Source organism: Melospiza melodia, chromosome 9 (genome assembly GCF_035770615.1).
Source record: "Melospiza melodia melodia isolate bMelMel2 chromosome 9, bMelMel2.pri, whole genome shotgun sequence".
Lineage (NCBI taxonomy): Eukaryota > Metazoa > Chordata > Aves > Passeriformes > Passerellidae > Melospiza > Melospiza melodia.
The window spans coordinates 3,365,370-3,387,743 of record NC_086202.1 but is presented as its reverse complement, the minus strand read 5'-3'; the positions used below and the strand labels follow the sequence as shown (position 1 = coordinate 3,387,743).

Sequence of the window (22,374 nt, the reverse complement as noted above, 5' to 3'; positions counted from 1 at the left end):
CTACCAACAGCAGACAAAAGAGATTAAAAATTAGGGTTTTTTACCAAAAGGCAGCAGAATGCTGTTAGTATCAGGATTTAATTAGGTGTAAAAGTCAAAAGCTCACCTGCCAGTTGCCATCTATAAACATTACTAATACCAATCCTACGTCTGCAACATTTATTTTATATCAGTGGCTTAATGATGTTGGTCTTCCGCTTTTCAAGGATTCAGCTCAGCACCTACTTTGCTTTTAAAAATAACAGGCAATTCAGTTGTGCAGCATTTTCATTAAACTGGGCTGCAGTGTGATGATATGAGAATGACAAGGAGAAGAAATATAAAAAAATGTTTAATACAATAATAATAAGAAACCTTTAAATTTTTTTTTCCCCCTCTGTGAACACGAAGTTTGTAGCTATGGAAACTACTTATGAGAAGGCTAAAAAAATGTCAGCAAATATAGTCAGAGAATGATCTGGATATATGAAAGTCCTAACAATGCTGGAGAACCAGAGACACAGGGTGAAAGAAAAGTGTAAATTGAAGATGACAACACTTGTGCATCTGACAACACGTTCTCCTTCGACAGGCCAAATTCATTTTTATTGCCATGGCATTAAAGTCAATGAATTGCAACTGGAATGAGTTTGACACTTTATATTGCTTTTGATAAAACCATTACAAAAAGTGTATTTCAGCCTTTAAAGAAGTATTTTAAAAGCATATTTCCTGCCACCAATGAACTGCATGTGTAGATTGGCCAAGACAGTCAGTATTATATCAAGATAGTCAACAGCACATCTCCTGCACGTTCTGTTCCTTAGCCATTCACCCTGCCAAGGTGGGCAGTTGGGGTCCCTTCAGTTTTAAGATCCCACTCATGTGCTCAGCAGAGGTTGGTGAGGGCCCTTCTGAGCCTTTCAAAGGCTTTCAGAAATTCACTCTGAGTTTTCCAGCTCCTTCCCTTATCATTTTGCATATTAGTGTCTTGATGCTGTGACCATGGGGACAGCAGACATGAGAAAGACCTGTCTGTTTATTTCAACCTGCATTTTTATATGGGAGTCATGATCCCAGTTAAAAACATTGCTCCATGTTTTTGTTAGTGAGGGCAGTGCAGGGTTTACCTGGACTAACACACTAGCTGGGAATGGCTCCAAGGACATGCTATGGTCTGTCAGGTCAATGTGCAAATGAAATCAGATTTATTCAGTGCACGGAGCTTCCCTTGGTGCTGTTTCAGTCCAGATTGTTGATTGAGAGACCTTACATGGATTCCACGCTGAGGTTTGTACAGAAAACACAAGGAAGAAAACCTGAAGTCGATTTCTGAGCTGTCTATTGTACTGGGCAAAGAATAAATCAACATCAGCAAATGCTCAGGAAATTTATATTGTGTAGGAAATATCCTACTAAAGTCTGCCCATAGAAAACGGTGGCAATTTAGCTTAAATTAATTAGGTTAAAAGAATTAATAGCTTACAAAAATGGGCAAATGTCAGTCTTTTAACCATCTTTGCTTGTTTTAACCACCCTTTAACAACCATCAAGGCTCCTGCTCCTGCCCATGCCCTTTCCTCTTTGGGGGTTGCCCATGTGCAGGGTTTCAGCCTACAACTATGTGTGATTAACAGAGTTTTTATCTGTCACAGGGGGAAAATACCAATAAAAGGCATCACAACGAGGTGTTAAAGAGTACAAGCAGAGCTGAGCTAATCACAGTGAAAGGCATTTCTAGCTGGGCTCTAAGCTGATAAAAGAGAGGATGAGTCCCCTTCACACTGGAGAGAACAACTTGTCCAAGGAGGGCAGCTGTCCTCAGCCTGGCTTTCCCTGCTCAGGAAAAGGTCAGGCTTTCAACCAAATCTTACAGCCAAGTAATTCTGCTCTTGCTCCCTGATGATACCACCTGACTTTACAGGGCAGCTCTGCTCCTCATCCCTGTGGGAAGCATCTTCCCTTTTGTGATAATTCACTTTCACATCTTCATGTGCAAATGAGAGCTTGATAAACCACCCAAGACACATATTTGCAATGAATCACCATTTCTCATTTAAGCTCCATAAGTCCTGCATCAGAAACAGAAATTGGACTGGCCACTGTTTTGGGAGAAGTCCAGGCTAGCTAAAAAAATACAAGACTTCTCATGTGCCAACTGCTTTACTACTAAAAAATTGGGTTAAAAAAAAAAAAAAAGCAATCTAAGAAAAATACAAAAATACTAGCAAGGATCATAAACTGAAGTTGCAAAATCTGGAGGCGGAGCTGCAGCAATGTGATCGGTGACCGTGAGATATTGTTTGCCCTCACCAGCTTTGCTGACCTGGACTATTTATTTCCCTGCCCTCCCTCCCAGCTCAGCACGGGGCTGGCCACAAACCCTCTCTGGCTCAGCCCTCCTATTGACATGTGTCTGTCACTCAGACCTTGCAGGGCTCTGGGTGAGCTGCCTGGGTGTGCTCACCACTGCTGATCCTCTGATGGCCAGGCTGCAGGAGCACTCCCCTCAGCTACTGCTGACAAGGTCTCACTGACATGGAGAGCAGCAGCTTTGCCAGAGGAGCTCCTGGCATGGGAAGCTGGCTCATCTCAGGAGACGTCACTCTACCACCACGGCAACGGGTTTAAGGTGCTCATTCACCACCTCCTCTTCATACAACCCTTGCAACTCCCAGGAAGGCAAATTTACCTAACTTATTACTAATTAAGAAAAGCAAAGCAGTTGCAGCACTAAATCTCATTGCTCCTTTTCCCTTCTCTGACCATGCCAAAGCAAGAGGTCCATAAACATGTGCATGTGCCTGTATCCCTGCCCAGGATCCTGCCTCTACCACCAGGCAGGAGAAGACACCTCCCTCCTGCAAGCCCTCTGTCCAAATTCCAAAGTGAACAGTGCAGAAAGTGCTCAGAGTGTCAAACTCAGCATAAAATGATAAATGGGGCATTCAGGAACAAACTCATTGTAGAAAGACTACAATGCATAGTTCAACAAGACTTTTAAAAAGCCCAAAATGGTCTGGTTTAAGGTCTTATCCATACAACAAGCTTCAAAACATGACCGGGCTGTAACATGCACTTTATAACCCTCTGCTGACTGAGTAGACATTAACCTACACTGACAGAAAATATTTGCAGCCATTTGGAGACAGAGTTTAATACTGAATTTGCTTTTATCTTCTAACTCAAATATCCACAGCCAAAGCTACAGCCAAGAGAAGGCTCATCACTCCTGAAAACACATCCTGGCTGGCAAATACAATTTTCCTGGATTTAGTCAAGTTTCTGCCATCCACTCAAAGCTTTACAACATCTTAACATATCTCTAACCTCAGCTTATCCCCTCGTGGGTAAGTGTGAACACTCCTGCTCAGCACAGCTCAAACAACTACAAACAACCACACACTTCCCCATTTTTAATCTTTCCATGTGCCTTACCTTGGCTTCTACTTTTAAAATATAGTTTAACAGGAAGAAAACCTCTCAGGCTATATGGAAAGGAAAAGGGGGAAATAAATAAAAATGAAGACAATTTTACAGGTCCTACTTCAGCTAAACCTTTCAGGGCCTTCAATGAGAAGATAATCTTTCTGTGATTATGGCCAAACCCTCTCGTTGCTTGGCAACACATAATTAAGGAATATGTTTTCAGATCCGCTTTGCAAGCTGGCCATTATCAGATGAAATTACTGGAGCAACAAATGTCATCCTCATGCAAATGAGATGGTCGTGGGCAAAAGAAGAAAAAAAGGAAAAAAAGAGGGTTGAGTAGCAAGAAAGAGCTCAACAGCACAGAAATGTTGCTGGCTTCCTCTTGCTGTGTTCCAGTAATTCTGGTGAAGAGAAGAGATAATTTCAAGATTTTTAGAGAACGGGGTTTGCAGTTGATAAATAAGAGCCAGGGAAGGAGGGATTGCTCCCAATCCCTGTGCTCTGAAGGTCCTTCAGCCCAGAGCTGTCGCTGCGTCGGCATCGACCGCTCAATCAGACACAGCGCAAATAAATGAACAGATTTGTGTTCCCCACATTATGCCAGTTCGTCTTCTTAGCTGCATTTATTTAAAAATACTGCCTGGATGTACTACTTTAGCATCTGATCCATGTCAACACAGAACATGTTGCCTAATATTGAAGCATTTTTTAGAAATCAATACATTACACCAGCTACATAAAGGACTCATAAGCGTGAAAAGACCGGCATTTACTTCCTAGCTGTGTAATTATGGTATGGCAGGGAAAGGGGTGTGCCAAGTGTCTGCATTTTGACAACTTTATCATTTCCACTCACAAAATCATTCTTTATTTAGATTCCTGTGGAATGGCATCACCAGTTTGGCACTGTCTCGATGCCTATAAATGGTATCCCTCTTATTAACGCTTTGTGTGTGTGTGCTGGTACGGCAAATTGTTTGGGAATCATCTGCATGGGAGTTCAGCTGCGCTGCCCAGGGAGAAAACTCCCTGCTCACAGAGTCATTACCAGCAAAAAAACATTCCAAGGGGTGTTTTTCCACATTTTTTTCAAACAGGTCAAGGCACAAATGAATGGATTTGATGAATTCCCTTGTATTTCTCTGGGTGGTTTTGGGGGTTAGTTTCTACCAGGCTCTGAGGGCCACATCTCCAAAGTGGAGGAGCAGATCCTGCTCAGATTGTTCAGCTTTTCATCCGAGCAGCCAAGAGCCTGAGTGTTTCTAGAAAGGGAAGGCAAGTCTAGGAGCCACCATTCATTTTTATTGTTCCAGTGCTTAATGACAGGCTTTTAGTTTTAAGCACAGCCCTATTACTTTAACAGCTCTATCGCTTCACTTACAGGCATCTCGAGAAGGAAATCAAGGGGTTTATTTTGTATGCTTGATAAAACAGCAAATTAATAATAAGAAGCAAAGCCTTAGGTAATGACCAAAGGTAAGTCGATTCTCGAATAACACCATTAACTATCTGATGAATTTAGTCAAAACAATGCTAACCATTTCCTCACAGGGACACATTTGTGCCTGATAACAGCGGTAAAAAGTCAATCTGCAGCAAACCCTGTAGTCCTAATTGCTCAGCCAGCACAGTGTCTAATCTCCTGTTCTCGACAAACAACAGGAACGGCAAGATTAACCCTGGAAGCATTATCTGAGATACCGCTCATGTTTAACTGAAGTTGGCTAAACAAATAAAATATTTGGAATTTAACCACTGTGCAAGAATCAGCCTCTTTACCTCTGAATGGCCAGCACAGCCAGGCAAAAAATCCCCTTCACCTCATTTTCTACATAGGACAGTGTCTAATATTTAGGAATGAAGCCCCATGATATTTGACTGTGGGTTTTTTGAGGGGTCAAACAAGCAACAAAAAGGTGGCTCTAAACTACTCTATGGACTAAGCCCCTCCAGTAATTACTTGGTTCAGGCGACGCCATGGTGGAGACGATGACGGGGGGCCCCGTGCGCCTGCTGAGCTTCGGGTACGGGGAGAGCTGGGCGGGGAAGGCGGGTCCGGTGGCTGCCAGGCTGCTGTCCCCTGCTGTCCCCGGCCGCCGGAGGAGCTGGGGGCTGCTGTGGGGGCTGGGTGCCGGTGACGCCACCGCTGTCCGCTCCCTCTTCATCAGCTCCATGGGCACGGTGTAGGTGGTGGGGTACGCCGTCTTGGGGCTGGCGTGCGGGTTGGCCGCCGTCATGGGCACGCCGACCGGAGCGGAGTAGGCAGAGGCGGGACGCGGGTGCGTGCTGCAAGGCAGCGGGGTGTTGTATCCCGAACCGGGGAGAAAGTGTGGCCCCTGAGGAGGCCCCGCTGGGGCTGGGTAGGTGGTGGTCTCCAGCAGGTGTTGGGTCGGGGCGCTGGATGGCCGGCGGTGTATCTCTACACCTCTTGGGGACAGTGGCTGCAGCGGTGGCGGGTGCTGCGAGGTGCCAGGGCCATCCACGGTGGGCACCCCGTATTCTGCCGGGAGCTCGCTGCGGTGGCTGAAGCTGTTGGAGCGGGTCCTGGGGCGCAGTGCCCCGCTCCTGCGCTCCTGTCTCTGCAGCTGCATCTCTGCCTTGTAGTTGTGGGCGATGCGGGACAGCACGCGGGCCTGCCCCAGGTTGGGTGCCACCGACTTGATGTCATTCTCCTCCATCATGGCCAGCAGGTTTGGGGAGTCGAAGCCCTGCTGCAGCAGGGCAGCAAAGGTGCTCTCAGAGACGCCCTCCGCACGCAGCAGCGCCACAAACTCGGGGTCAAAGCTCCTCTTGCCCTCTGGCCCAGGGAAGGCAGGTGGCACCGGTGGGTGGGAAGGCGTCGCCACCGCCGCCTCGTAGCTGTCGTAGGGACCCTTGGCACCGGTGCTCTCCCTGCCTGGCCCGTAGCTGCTGCTGGTGCTGGTGGTGGGATCCACCACCAGGCAGGTGGGGACAGCTTGCCTGGCCGCTGCTGCCACCTCGGGAGCCCGCTCTGCCCCATCGCTGTAGCCCGGCCTGCTGGGGAAGGCGGGTGGCTCTGCCGCGTACCGCGGGCCGGGCGGCTCCGTGCCGTACCACGCTGGGGACACATCTCTGCCACGCAGCCGCTGCCCATCCAGGGCCAGCTTGGGGTCTCTGTAGAGGCGGGTGGCATCGGGTGGGGCAGGTGGGCGCGCGGCGCTCTGGTCCCAGGACAGGCGGCTGCCAGGCGCCCCGTAGCTTGCCAGCGGCCTGCCAGCCACGTGCTCGCGGTAGAGTCGAGGGTCCTTGGGTGACCTCGCCGACAGCGACGGGTCGCTGTAGTAATCCTGGGGTGGCAGAGAGCCCCGGCCCGCCATGGGCGCCGGCCGGTCGCAGTAGGCGAAGTCGGGGACAGAGCCCTTCCTCAGGGGCCCCGGTGCGAAGGTGGCATCCTGGTACGGGTACGCCTCTTGCTTCAGCTCCGCACCGCCCTGCAAGATGATATCATTTGCCCGCGGTGGCTCGTACCAGCCGCCCTCACCGCCATAGGTCAGGGAGCTCCTGCGGCCTGGCGGCCTCTGGTACTCGAAGGCGTTCTCGCTCTCCCAGTTCCCCTCATACCAGCCTGCAGCGTCCCAGCTCTGCGAGCGGCCGATGTTGGGGTGCTTGCTGGGGATGGGCATCACCTCGAGGCCGCTTGTTCCCGCTGGCACGGAGAAGAGGAGGTGCCTTCCTTCTCAGCGCTTCTCCGGCACGCATCCAAACCGGGCCGCGCTGCGCCTGAGCCCTCCGGGACTTCAGAAACCAGCGGCCGGTGGTTTTGTCTTTCCGAGTGTCACCTGAATTATTAATCCTGGGTAACCTTAGCAGGCAGAGCGTGCTGGCGGAGGGGCTGCCCCTGGCCGTGCGCTGCAGCCAGAGCACGGGAGAGCGGCCGCGCTCAGCCCAGATGCTTTATCCTGTGCCGCTGGGGACGGCGAGCGCACATGGACAACTGGCCGAGCAGTGTGTGGGGATTAGGAGCTAAATAAAACCACTAAAGCCCTCGCTCCATGTGACATCATTTTAGCCCGATGAAATCTCACGCACTGACCCAGCCAGCAATCTCAATGCAATTTTTCCCCCAGGGAATGATGATTTTTTTTTTTTTGCTTGTTTGTTTTTAACTTGTTTTTTTTTTTTTTTTTTTTTTTTTTTAGCATGTGTTTCCTCTGTTTTGGTCGTCTCCCCCCTCACATGCTGGGGAAGGCTGTCCCGGCACCCAGCGGGGATGGGCAGCAGGATCACGGAACGTGCACGGATCCGCTCGGCCCCGCACAGGCGCATGTAAAAATAAAAAAGAAAGCTTCAGTGTCAGCTCAATCTTAATCCAACCTGATGAAATGCTAATCCACTGCACACAGCTAAGGACAAATTAAATGGGAGCCAGCAGACAGGCCTAAAAAAGGCCAGTGTAAGATACTAGGGAATACAAGAACGGTCAGAAATTAGTTAGGTATCTGTTTAGCACTTTATGAATATTATAATTTGCGTTGGAAATTGCCTTTTTTTTTTTTTTTTTTTTTGTAGTTTCAAATTAGCCACGCTAACTAGGCTCCAGAAAGATTTTTTATAATATTACCATAATACGCAAATCCTTTCATCATCCCAGGGCAGAAAATTGTGGAGGTGCAATCTGGAATGCATAATTTTAAGACCCTAGCACAGGTCATGGAGAAGGAGGGGAGGATGAAAGGATCTAAAGCCTGGCCTAACAAAGCAAAAAGGAACAGTAGAATTTTGCCCATTATCTCCAGCTTCCTTTGGAAAAAGTGCATGTTTGTGAAATAGGAAAACACTCAGAAACATCACACAAAACTCAATTTGTACTGAGCAGTATTTCAACATTCATGTGGATTAAGCTTTTTTTACACTTGGAGTAGGCAAAAGGATTTAGATGGAATCACAGCACAGAAAATTGTTATTTGGGAATGTAATAAAAATTACCATATAGAGTCATTGTTTTCAGAGGAGATATTAAAATGGCTCCCCAAAACACGTAGCCCAGATTATGGCAGGCTGCTTATGCTCAAATATTCTTTTTCAAAGAAGGAATAGCTCAACTGCTCCTAATTTTGCTGACCACTGCTACAGAGGCAACATTTTACTTTTTGAATTAAAAAACTCAGATGGAAACAATTTTGCTTTTCTCTGCTACAACAACAGCTTTCTTCCCCTCCAATACACCCCCTTCCAGGACAGACCCACTGAAAGGAGGAACAGTCACCTTCCCTGGCCTGTTTGCAAGACAGCTTGAGCATTTTTCCTGGCTAATCCACAATAAATGTTTCGTGCACAAGCCATCACATGATGGACTATTGTGCTATTATGATAGCTAAATCACTAATACAGTCTAATGCTTAAACTTGCCTATCATACTAATACCTCTGGGCTATATTTCTGACCCAAATACTGACAGGATCTTTGAGTAATCCCTAAATTTCTTTATTGCAGTAAATATTACAAATCCTCTTCAAACATTCTCTCCTCCAATTCCATCCTCAAGAATCACGATCTTGAAAATTATGCTGGATATTACACAGACATGCAAAACATGGGGCCTAAAATATTATTTATGCAATTCTCAGAGAATATCTGATTGGCATTATACTGAATTAACTAACAAACTTCAGACACACTGGAAAATTTCTTCTTTTGTGAGAGTCAAGATGGGAAGACACATTTGTGGCTTACAAATAAAGCAGAGAGTATTTTAACCAACAAAAACATTTTATTACAACAACATTTTGCTAAAGAATAAAATGTATTCCCAACTGGATACTGCGAGACTGGTGCCATTTGTTTCGAAGCAGCAGAAGAAATCTACCAAAAATGTATATGACAAAATAATGAAATCCTGGTCTATAGATCAAGGGCATCTTGCACCATTGTCTTCTAAAAAATTACTAACAAACAGTCACCATGTAAAGCCCTGGCTGACAATGGAAAAAAACCATGCCATAGAGAAATGAAATTTCAAAAATGCTGATTTTTAACAACTGCAAGGGAAGCCAGAAGGGAGCTTGAAGCATTCACTACCTCTGAAAAAACCAAGGACTTTAACAATAGAAACCTCACCCAAACCAACACATCTGTTGGTTTGGGGGCCATGCCCAGGGCAAAATGGGTGACAGCAACACACAGAAAGCCACCTCCAAACCCCCTCAATCCCACACACAGGAGCACATCTGGGCTCTGGAAACCCCCCTGGCATCAGCATGCCCTCACAGTCTTGGGCAGGAGGTGTGCTTTTCTTCCAGGGCCAGGAAGCCCAAACTGGGCCCTGCCACTGGGACACTCATGCATATGGATGGTTCACCCCCTAAGTGCTGACCTCAATGGAACAAACAGAACATTCCTGCGCTCCAAGCCAAGCAGAGGACCAGGGGCTGCAGGATTTGCACATTTCCCTGCAGCCAAGGGCCAAATGTCCTCTCTGGAGGGCTCTGCTGGCCCCAGTTTTTGTTGACCAAGAGCTGTATCCAGTGGGGAAGATGTGGCCAGGAGCTGTGGAGCTGGGCTGCCTCCTGTGCCACCAGGGCAGCAAAGGAAATGTTACACCCCTAGTGAACCCAGGAATGAATAAGAAATTATCAGAATGAAATATTTATGGATAGGCAGGAAGGGTTTTCTCTTTTTCTGTTTTATGCAGTCTTAAAAGCAGCCCCCTTGTAAATTCAAGCAGCATGGGCAGCAGGGCAAATGAGGTGACTGTCCCCCTCTACTCCACTGGTGAGACCCCACCTGCAGAGTTGTGTCCAGCTCTGGGGACTGAAACATAAGAAGCACATGGAGCTGTTGGAGCGAGCCCAGAGGAGGCCACAAAGATGACTTGAGGGCTGAAGCATCTCTGCTAAGGGGAAATGCTGAGAGAACTGGGCTTGTTCACCCTGGAGAAGTTTTGGGATCATATTATCACTGCCGTTCAGTATCTGAAGAGGTCCTCCAGGAGAGCTGGAGAGGGATTTTGTTGAAGGGCATGGACTGATAGGACATGGGGGAATGCCTTCCCACTGCTGGAGGGCAGGGTCAGATGGATACTGGGAAGGAATTCTTCCCTGTAAGAGTGGTGAGACCCCGGCACAGGTTTCCCAGAGAGGCTGGGGCTGGCCATGAATCCCTGGAAGTGCCCAAGGCCAGGTTGGATGGGGCTTGGAGCAGCCTGGGATAATGGAAGGTGTCCCTGACCATGGCAGGGGGTGGACCTAAATGAGCCATAAGGTCCCTTCCAACCCAAACCATTGTGTGAGTCTGTGAAAGTCTATGAAATTATTCTGTTCCTATTTCTGCATCCAGACCCAAGCAGGATGGCCAGGAGAAGATACAGAGGCCCAACCTGATCTAACTGATCCCATTCTGTTTCTCGGGAGAGCAGGAGGCACCAGCACCCACATCCTCAACATGAGGAGGAGACAAGGACTGTGGAACAGGAAGAAAATTTATTCTCCCTTTATCTTTTAATTCTAGAGGTATTTTGGGAAAGGAAAAAAAAATCACACACAGAAGGAAAAAAAAAAGCTGATCAAGAGATTAAATGCTCTGGTATTTCAGACCACGTGAAAAATGCAGTGTTTTGAATAATACCCTCATTTTCAGTTTAGCATTGATCTATTCATGGTCACAAATATCTGGTTACAATACAATTTGGCCACAATATTTGGTTACAATACAATGACCACAGAAGTCTGCTCTGAAAAAAGGTGATGACAGAGCAGAAGAAAGGTGGGCCCATTGTTGAGACACTGCATTCAAAACCAACAGCAAGAAATCTGAGGCTGGAACCCTCTGCAGTGGATGTGAAACAAGCACTGCTACAAAGTGCTGTTCTCTTCCCATGGGGAAAGTGTTTTACACCTAAAACCCAGGGTAGGAAATCAGCACGCTAAATCTGCAACACAACTGTGTAAACAACATTTTTTGGAATCTCTAGCACTGACTCAGGAGAGGTTGGCTGCAAAATTTCATTCATATTGATATAAAACATTTCATTACCTATTCTGAAAGCACATTGCTGGAAAAATTATTCTGTGCAGCAAAATAATACAGATTGGGATTAGTTTTGCTTCTTACTATTGTAAAATAGATTTCAATTACAAATTTAAATCCTGTTTATATTAGGGAAAAAATATTTTTAATGTAGATCAAGATGTTGATGTTTTCTCCCCAGTTATTTTCTTCTGGGAGAGAGTGGAACAGAAGCAGCGTGCCAAATGTAATTTCTGGCAAAAACTGTAAGATGCAGCAGTCTGAGAAAGCTATTTCTCTTTCAAAGGCAAAGGAATCCTAGCCCTGGTAGTGAAAAATCCACTGGAAAATAAATACATCTCTTGTTAATGGAGAGAGCAGGTATCAGGACACTCAGCCTTTATACCTCGCTCTGCCACTGTCAGAGAGTAAATTGCTTAATTTCTTACTTGCTGATTCCCCTTCCATCAAGAGGGATATAATAATATACACCTCTCACACTCGGATGGTGTTAAGATTAATCAGTGTTTGTCATATGTTTTCAGGTGACAAGGTACAAAGCCACTGGGAGGATAAATGCTCCTGCCCTCCCTGCCTGGGCTTTCAAGGACTGCGTGTGATTGTGCCTAATGACCCCCAAAGCTCAGGAAGCCTCTCCTGAGCATCCTCCTCCCATGTTCAGCTTGCAGGATGCCAGGGGAGCAGAAATGAGCTGCTCTGCACTGTGGTGTGCCATGGATGCCGTGGAGAAGAAAAGGAATGGGATGCAGTATGAGTAATGCACACACACACATGCATGCACAGCAATTGAAAAGAAACAAAATTAAAAAGAAAAATGAGAGAGGAAAAGCAGCAAGAAAATGTTCCAAATCCTTTGAAACTACTCCATTTGCTAAAATTTGGCTCTGCAAATCTCCCTCACAGTGGCAATAAGCACTCTGCCTAGATGGACTTTTTAACAGTCTCCTGAAATTAAGGGAGCACAAAGAGAAAATTAGCAGGATTGTGCTGGAATCATTTTCAATAATCAAAGGAGCAGCACAGCATCTGAAAGCACTCAGAGCTTGAAGCCCTGCCACATGCTTTTACCAATTTCCAAACCAAAAGCATCGATGCTTTGTAACTCCAACAAAACGGTCCCAAACACCAACTCGGTGCCGCACAACAAAACACTCTGAAGATCAGCCGGTTATTAAACAATCACTGCCTCATGGAACTCTGCATTTTGATGACTTTGAAGCAAAAAACCAAAAGCTTATGTCCATTTCTACCCCTCAGTGCTGGGACAGAATGTGCCATGAGCTGCCCTGAGATGTGACACACAAACCATGACTGGGATTGGTCACCATCCTCAGCAGTGACACACAACTGGACCCAGGCACATAGAAAATAAAAGGCCAATATGGGACCCCAACAAGTGCACAGCAAAGAACCTCCCATGCCAAAGACAGCAGAGGTTTCCCCTCTGAGCTGGTGACACCGTATTGCAGTGCCCTTCTGAGTCATTCCCCAAGAACTCCCCCAAAACCCCACAAGCCCAGGTGAGCAGAGAGGGTGCGAGGCCTTTTCCACTCCCCCCAGCCAGAGTCGTGCTGAGAAAGAGCATTTCGTGAAAAGAAATGAGTGACCTTTCCCTTCATCCCCGTGGAGCTGCCTCTCCACTGGTGTTCTGTGCTAATCTCTGGATGGAAGGGGTTGGATGTGGGAGATGTGCTCCTTCCCAGCCTCATGGCCAGCCAGGAATGCCTCCAATCACTGCCACACAACAACTCTCCATGGATAACCCCTTCCACAGATGGGTGCCTTACCCCAATGTTCCCCATGATAGGAGGGAATAGCTGGAGCTATGTCAGGGGAGGTTTAGGCTGGGCATCAGGAAAAGGTTCTTCCCCAGAGGGTGGTGGGCACTGAACAGGGAATGGTCACAGCCCCAGGGCTGCCAGACTCCAGGAGTGTTTGGACACTGCTCTCAGGGATGCCCAGGATGGGTTGATGGGTTGTTGGGGTGTCTGTGCAGGGCCAGGAGCTGGACTGATGATTCCTGTGCGTCCCTTCCAGCTCAGGACATTCTGTGAATTATCTTCTGTTTATTTCAGAATGAGGTATGTGCCAGAAGCACCCCAGTGGGCATATGGTAACCCATCACCTCATGTTCTGCTCCCCTGGCAAAGCCTTGGAGGCTGCCCTGAGAAACTGTACATATCCCATCCCTGGAAGTGTCCAAGGCCAGGCTGGATGGGGCTGGAGCATCCTGGGATTGTGGAAGGTGCCCATTCCCATGGCAGGGGATGGAACTAAATAATCTTTAAGGTCCCTTCCAACTTAAACTATTCCATGATTTGCCATCCAGGAAGAAAATCAAACCGCAGGTAACAAATGCAGGAAGGCAGCAATCATCTAAAACACGCGTGCAGCTAAAAAAGAGAAGTGCAGCTGTAAAACACCCTTTGAGCCATTGGAATGAGCCTTACAAGCTCCTCAAACCTCAATCAGAAACCATTTTGCCTTCAAGTATGGGGAAACTCCAATAAAAGTTGGCAGAAACAGCTCTGTCACATTCCTGCATCAACAAAGGGATAATAAAAACATCAGATGTATCCCTACAGCACACAGCTACACAGTCTCAAGGACTGCAAAATAAAAATCAATCTGGATGCTGAAGGGCGGGTGAAAAGCAGCAGACAAGGTTCATTGGGTACATCCCTCAACCATTCCAAAGATCTAATCTATGAATGCTCTTAAAAATAATCCTCCAGAAATCACATCAAGCACCTTGTCTCCAAAACTGGGTATTAGACTTTGAGGTCAAATCTCATCATTTTTAATAAGAATTCAGGATCAAGATTTGAACAGCATGTGTAATGAAAAGAGTGGGAATTATATCTGTCCCAGAAAGCAGTAGAGAAATCCACTGTTAAATGAATATATATTGTAAATCTGAACTCTGCCATGCATGCCTGGGCTTTGCAGAGAAAATAATTAATTACTAGACTGTAACACAGGCCTGGGTAGATAAACAGGCTGGGGTTCAGGGTGTCTCTGCCTTACTTTCCCTGATGATGCCAAGAGCTTGAAACATGCACTTCCCTTTCACACCCATTGCAGATAAAAACCAAAACCAAACAGGAGGAAATACTACTTTAGTTAAAAAAGCATTTATGCCTTGCTTTTTTAAAAGACTGGTCTTTTGCACTGTTGTGCTGCAAACCATCAAAAGTGAGCTATATCTCACTGTGTTCCCACACCATCCTTGCTCATGTTCATTTGCTGAGTCAATCAAATATCTGTATCATCAGCAGCAACACCACAGTTTTTTTTCTCAAAAATGGGTGTCAATCTACGCTAAGGATATTTTGTGAACTTAATCTGTTTACTACTAAGTTTTGAGGTGCTAGATGGCAGCAGAGAGTGTTTTGTTTAAAATAAAAATTAAAAAGATAATATAAAAAAAGAAGAAAAACCAAATTAATAATGTTAAGCTAATGGGCTGTATAAAAGTGTCACTAAGAAATGATCAATGTCATTCAATTTTAAGAATTGCAAAACCAACTCAAAACTTGCTCTTTGAAGAAAGCTCTCTAATGAAAACCTTCACTGTTTTGGCACTTGGATCCATTACATCTGTTTGTGGAGAGCAAAAAATATAAAAGAAAAGTTGTGTAATGTGTTTCCCTGCAGCTTTATTTTAGTACAGCCAGATGTCCTACTCCTGTCAAAATATTTACCAGCAAATATTCAGGAAATCAGGATAAATTTGAAAAGATTGGTCCAGATCCAAACACTGAAACAGTGTAAGTTAGGAGTCAGATATAAGATTTTTTTCCTGGTATTTTAAAGGAAACCCCATCCTGTTCTCATCTGTCCCCGAGGAGTGATCATTTCTCATCACATATTTGGAAGCAGCCAACTTCCATCCCCTGGGTGCTGGAGGCAGCTTCTGCAGCATTCCAGAGCTCAGGAAGAGGAGCCAGGGCTGCCCCGGGGCCCTGCTCCAACAACCCCTTCCCAGTGAATATTCTGGGAATATTATCATTTTTCTGAGTAATCTTTAAATGCAGCAGAAGCATTTAGAGGAAGGAGGAAAATACAAAAAAAAAAAAAAAAACCCAGATAGGATGACATCATGTTAATCCCCAAACCAGTTAATTTAAACGGGAAATGTGGTAAGGATGGAAATTAGGTTGATGGTATTGAAGTCATCAGCTGTAATTGTTTCTTAATTAATGACACCAAGTTGTAAAGCGTGTTACATGGAACCTTGTCTGGAGGCTGGGGAAAATGGAAAAGTACAAGGCAGAATTAAGAGTCAGACATGTATTAAGTTCCCATCAATGTGGGTTTAAACACAAGGAGAACACAAGAGAAGTACTTTTTCTTATTTTGGTGCATCCAGTCCTCAAGTCCAGGGAAATGGGAGCTCCCCCTCCTCCAACAGCCAGAGCCACACATCCACTATGATGCACACCAAATTAATGGAATTTTTGTCTGCAACCTTATCTAAATGTGTCTCACTCTTGCCTGGATGCCTGGGGCATTTTGTCAGGCTGGCCTTGGATCTGGCTGGAGTCCTACATCTTGTCATGTACATTCCCCCACGGAACATCACGGGAGGGAATGTGCAGGAAAAGGATCCACACAGGACTGGAAGCCACTGGAGCAGCCTGTGCATCCATGCAAGGACAACAGCACACCCCTGGAAACGAGCTCCATCCCAAAGCACAAAAAGGACTCACACAAGCATGCAGAGTTCTTGATTCAGCACTGAAAAAGGGTTGAAAAGCATGGAATAAGGTCAATAAGCTTGAATAATATCTGTAAACCCACTGAGGTTGCTTGAACTTTCTTCATCCACAGGACACTGTCTGATTTAAAAAAAAAATTCTTAAAATTTTAACAAAAACTATTAATGACAAGGAATTCCCAAATATGCCATGCTTCTAAAAGAGAAGAGATAATTAAGAACATTACTTTGCACTGGTAAAAAGAGGTGTAGAACCCAGCTTTTGTTTGAATTTGAAATGATTTTCTGAAACCTTCATAAAAGCCAAAGACTTAATTTTGGAAAAGCAAAACATCAGGAGCAGCCAGACAGATCTTCAGTGTGCATAAATCAGCACAGGGTGCAGTGGCAGAAGATCTGACAAGCTAATACTGCTTTTTCTCTAGGCTAAATGTGGTAAGCAACCCTTCCTTAAAAGCCTGATAGTTTATGTGCTTTGAGGTGGAAACTTAAAAAAAAAAAAGTATAAAAAGCTTTATTGTGGGGGGGAAATCCTTGTACTGCGTTTTATATTCATGGAACAAAGAAACTCAAATCCACTAGATAAAAAAGGTCTACATTTACTCTAAATAAGTCACTTTTACTCAGGACAAGCAGTTTCTTCCGTGCTTGATATCATCTTTAACTCATTGTTTCTCATCAAATGTCTAGTGGTGATAAGGATTTCCTGAGATAATAAGATTCTATTTCTAAGCAGTAAAAATAAGTATTATCAGATGCTACTCGGTGTGCAAATTTGCAAGAATGGAAGAAAATTTCTCCACCCAAATATCAAACGTTCATTTTGGCTACTGTTACATTATACAAAGCAGCAAGAATTGGAGGCAGCCACTTTCCAGAGCTGTGGTTTCAATGTGTATTTTCCCTTTTGGTTCCAGGAGCAAGGTTCCTCTATTTTTTAGCATGAGTGGACTGTGGCTGTTGAATGAGAACCTATTCCACAGTCTGCTGTTAGTGGTGTGTGAGCCCAGACCTCAGGGACACATTGTTCAAATACTCCTGAAAAGCCAGAAATATCACAGGTCTTCAGGGCACTTCTGTTGAGAGTTAGTGTGGGGTTTTTTCAACAACAAGAAAGTGCACAATAAGCAGTAACTGATATAGTGATTAAGTCCACTTCTATGGAGGATAAACTGAAATAAAGAGGTAACAAGCACCCTGCCATAGATTCAGGTAGGTACCAGAGTACCTAGCATTACATAGTATATTTATTCAAATATCACGGGATATGGTTTGCACTGACTTCTGCCACAGGGGGAGGAGTGGAATACAAAATTTCTGTGCACCCTTGAGATGAATTAACCAGCCTAATGCAGCCACAGCAGAGATAACTTCAGTGATGTTGAAAACATCAATTCTTACCCCAAATTCCCTCCTCCATTTCACAGCATCACTGAGGTTGGAAAAGACCCCTAAGACCATAAATCCAAGCTGTGACCAATCTCCAGGATGGGGACTCCCAACCTCCCTGGGGAGCCCCTTCACCCACCCTATAATCCCATGATCCCAGCTGGACAGTGTGTCATGGGAAGGTGCCTATTCAAGGTTTGTAAGAAAAATTATTGCATTAAGGACTCAGACCCACCCAAGAGGCTTCAGTAACCATGGTGGGGTCACATTCCCACAGGCAAACAAGGATTTGTGGAGAGTCACGGCCACACACAGATACTACAGTGGCTGGAAGGTAAATCCATGAGCAATTCCCACAGGAAGTATCACCACAGAAACCTCAGCTGAAGAGGACACCAGGGTGCCACTCAGAATGTAAGGCAGCAAGTCAAAAAGCCAGAGACTGGTGCATTAAGCACTGAAAAGTATTATGTGACTGTGCTGGCATTTATCAGCCATCGGACATATCAAAGGATCTGAAAGAAAACAAAGAATATGGATCGCTTGTCTGCCCTGCAAACAGCTCTATTTTGCAAAGTACAGACAACTTTGGTGGCACAAACTGACATGTAAGGACATGATTTCCCACTGGATAATGACAAATCCTGGAGCAAAAACTGTCAGAAAATGTCTGGCTTTGCTTGGCCTTGCTATTATTTTTTCACTTTGCTTCCTGCTCATCTCAGGGCTGCCACTTTTGAGGCATGTGTTGAAGGCTGAACTGACTCATATATGTTAGTGCAAGCTCTGACCTCTAAAGCCAGGCTCTGCCATGCCATGGCACTGGTGTTGAAGACAGGCTAGCACAGCTGCAGGGGTCTGGGGCAGAGGCAGCACTTGGGATCATCATTCAGTGGTGTTGGGAAACCCATGTCCTACACACAGACAAGGTGCTGCCATCCTGCATCCAGGATGCGCCACCACTGCTGCCTTTTGACACAACAAGGAAATGACACAGTGCCAGAGCACCTTCTCTCCCCTGCCTGCTCCCAGAGACACAACCAGCAGCTGTGCATGGGCTGCTCTCACTCCCTGCTTACCTCCAGGAGCTGTTTAATATTTGTTTAACCACACTGACAGAGGCACAGGATAAAGATCAGCTGAGCAAGCAGCAAAAATGATGCTGCAAGTTATTTCCTTGCCCAGGAATGCTGTGTGTGAGCAGTGGAGTCCCATGGGAGGGATGGATGCCATGCACCAGGAGTGCCATGGTCTTCTGAGTGTGGGGTTTCCTGGCACTGTCAGACACCTTGTTCTGCCACAGGTAGCAAAGAAAAAATCACATCTAATCTCTCTGTTGTTGTTTCCTAAATGAAAGGCAGGTGAGCTTCTGCCCTGAGGGCTTTCTGCTGCCATTTCTCTGAAAGGCTGGAAATGCACCAGGTTTGGGAAGGAGCCCACTCCTACACACAGCAACTTGGCTGCACAATTCAGGCCCTTTTTATCCCAGGCAGAGCAGGCAGGTCTGGCAGCTGCACATCCATGGCTGCAGGACTGTGCCTGAGCTTTGTTTCACACACAGCAAAGCCAACATCCCTCCCTCTCCATCTCCCACCCCAACACGGCTCCACAGTTTTTGCTGGAGCTCTTTTTTTTTTTATTTTTTTTTTTTATTCACCCTGAGGTAAAAAACAGTCATGGAAAGAAAATTTCAGCTCAAACAAATGTTAAATGTGGCAAAATCACAAGCTCATGGGAACAGGACCCAAAAGAGGGGCTGCTGGACAAGTCTGACTCCTCACAGCACCAGCGGCTCCACCTCTAAAGCATACTTTGACCCACTATGGAATAAGACACAATTCCACAAACAGGAATTATGTAAACCACTCTGCATATATTATTTGCAAAAGCCCCAGCCATTCAATGGGTCCATCCCACCACCCATATGGATCCAATTACAGAAGAGGCACCCAAAGTCTCTGGGACAAGAAGAAGAGAAAGAAATGGGTAAGCCAAGACCACTGTGAGCACAGTCCAACTTCACTCCATTAGGGTGGGCATCACCAACCCACATAATTGCTGACAGACTATTCAAAATGTCTTTGCTGCCCTGAAATTCCTTTATCCCCTCAAGTCTGGACCTTCATCCCACCCATATTCCTCTACAGATCAAAATGTGTGACCTGGTTAAAAAGCTCACATCTTCAAACCAGCCTGCTCAGAGTAAAAAGTAATACTGTCACACAAAGATGTCATAAATAAATACTTAAAAAACCAAAACCAGAGGAGCTGGTGAAGCTGAGCCATGCACTGAGACTGCACAGCTCCTCTCTTTGGAAGACTCATAAACCTGCCTGTAAAGGCTGTGAACTGGCTTTTTAAACTATACCACCTCCTTGCATGGCTTGGATTATTTTTCCACGCCAGATGTACGTTTAACAGAGTAATACAAACACTGCAACTCCTTAATAAACTCTTTTAATGCCCCGACAGTTTGTAAGGCATTTCCCTCAACATGTGTCTGGTTATGGTTTCAGCAAGCCTGCAGGAAGAAGAAGAATCTGTCAGGCACTTTGGACAGTGATTACAACATGTAGCCCGAGGATATTTCATCTCCAGACCTGCCACCATCCTTCTGCATGGAATAAAGTCCCTTCCCAGCAAACTCTGCAAGGCTTTGTGTGGGGAATAGTAAAAGGGATGGTATATGCAACTTGAGGAAAAGCACAGAAATCCACCTCTGTGCTGCCAGACATTTAGTCTTTCATCAGGTAAATGCAGCTTTGTATGCCATTCACATTTAAAGGGAAAAGCTTCTTAAGTGCTTCCACAGAACAGGAAATCGTTAAAAGCAGCTATTTTGGACCACATTGCCCTAAGCTTGATGGAGCAATAGATTCTTCTCACTGAACACAATTCTGTTTGCAAAGACTCCTCCATCTGCTGAACTAGTTCCCTAATTTCTCATCGTCTTTCACTGATTATTCAATATACCTTTCCAGAAAAATGATCATTTTTTTTTTCAAAGTGTGTTTTTACAGCAGCTGGGATGGCCCCTTTCACTGCTTTTCTATGCTATAATCCAAGATTAGGAGCCTATAGCAAAAATAGCCATCAGAGAGGCCAGTAGAGTATTCAGCTGTCCTACAATTCTAGTATTTTAGCAAATCCAAAGCTTTTTGCATTTCTCAAGGTAATTTTTACAATGCTTCTCACACTCAGCCCTTGTCTGTTGCTTCCAAATACAACACAGCAGTGTCTCCCATCATTTCCATCAAATTACAAACCCAGTGGCAAATGACAAAGTATACTTTAAAAAGTTATGTCTCCTGCACATTTACAGATTAGAAAATAATATCTTTTGACCAAGAAAGAAGGAAAAAAAGCTCATATATCAGAGCAAAATAATCTAAACTTCAATCACATCTAAAGCTCCGTTAGCAGGTTTGTCGTATGATCCTTTTGAATTTCTTGTACACTCAGCAAGTAGATCTGATGGTAAACATCAAACCAGAAAGGCAGCTTTTGAAAATCCAGGCTCAGCTGATAGAACTCTTTTAAGTCGAGTTCAAAGTAAGTTTTGAAGATGAGATAGTGTGCTACACCTGAGCGTTTATGACATTCAGTAGGAGAAAGAGGCAACTCCACATTGCAGCATACCCTGGATATGCAGCATACCCTCCGAACTCCTCTCCTCTTTGTCTCCCCTTTTCCAAAATCAACAGAGCAAAATTAAAAGAGATAAGTAATTTATGATGAGTTTAAAACAGCAGCAGTGTAGAGTAAGCAATAACACAGAAAAGTCAAGGCAAAATCCACCCTTGTCCTGCTGATCAGCGTTTCACACTGAAACTCCACAAAGCCCCACACATTTTACTCAAACGGGTGCAGAACAACTCCCCTATGAGCTCTGTGCTTTCTTCCACCACCAAATCTTATTTCACCTCACTGGCATTAAAGCAATACTGCAAATTGTTACCCTGCAGGCCACTATCCATCTCCTTAAGAGCAGCTGAACACTGGAACTCCTGAAGAGACAGGAGATATTCCTCCTAAAATAACACTCTGCTCTGCACTTATTGCTGATGGCAGAACTTGCTTGAGTGTTGGAGAAATACTGGAGTGTACACCAAAAAGTCAGAGCTTGCTTGCCACCACTTGATTTCTGCCATAAGTAACGTAACACCATGTGAGCTGCAATAGCAAATGTTTCCTAAAAATCTTTTTGCTGGAAAATTACTCTAGAAGGTAAAAGTCACCTGTGCTGAGACACTGTAAGACACCATAAATGAAGAATTGCAGCAAACCTGCCTGACCCACACACACTGACCAAATAAAAGCTGCTACAACAATGTCCTCAAAACCAAAAGAACAGCAACTCTTACATTTTCCATCATTTTCTTACAGGATAACAGTAAATATGTTTTAAATTGGGACAGACCAATTTGTTTTAGTGGAAATTAGGATAAGAGGAAGTAACTTGGTAATTAAGCAAAAATCTTATTCAAATGACTACACATGACTTCCAAGTGAGTAACCAGAGCAGTGTGAATGTATTTTGAGCCTACAGAGAGGACAGGGAATCCAGCCCTGGATTTGGATCTCTTTATGCCTAAGTACTGAAAGAAACAAGGAAAAATTAGATATTCTACCCTAATCATGTATCAGAAAAATGGAAGCACACTCTTACCTTCACAAATTCTGTCCAGTCGCTGCCGCTTGACTTTGTGTTTATCCACAAGTGCCATTCTTGATGGGATTTTGCAACTTTCTGACTCAAAAAGCACAGCAGTCCCCCGGGAGCTTAGGAGAACTCACAGGAATCGGCGTGCATACCGCCACTGTGGATCTGCAGAGAAAGGAGAGCACTGGTAAGGTTTGTTCACTTC

The 22,374-nt window shown here is 45.1% G+C and overlaps 1 protein-coding gene across 7 annotated transcripts in view; it reads right to left on the bottom strand.

Annotated features, from left to right (window-relative positions):
- CTBP2 (C-terminal binding protein 2) overlaps window positions 1-22,374 on the bottom strand; it is a 132,061-nt gene that overhangs the window by 32,731 nt on the left and 76,956 nt on the right. For 5 of the 7 annotated variants that reach the window (XM_063163017.1, XM_063163018.1, XM_063163019.1 and 2 more), the window contains one exon: window positions 22,176-22,334. In XM_063163017.1, the coding sequence (XP_063019087.1) occupies window positions 22,176-22,233 (58 nt within the window). In that variant the 5' untranslated portion in view covers window positions 22,234-22,334. Of the gene's footprint in view, window positions 1-5,371; window positions 7,056-22,175; window positions 22,335-22,374 lie in introns of those variants that run through there. The other 2 variants (XM_063163016.1, XM_063163015.1) reach the window with 2 other exon arrangements.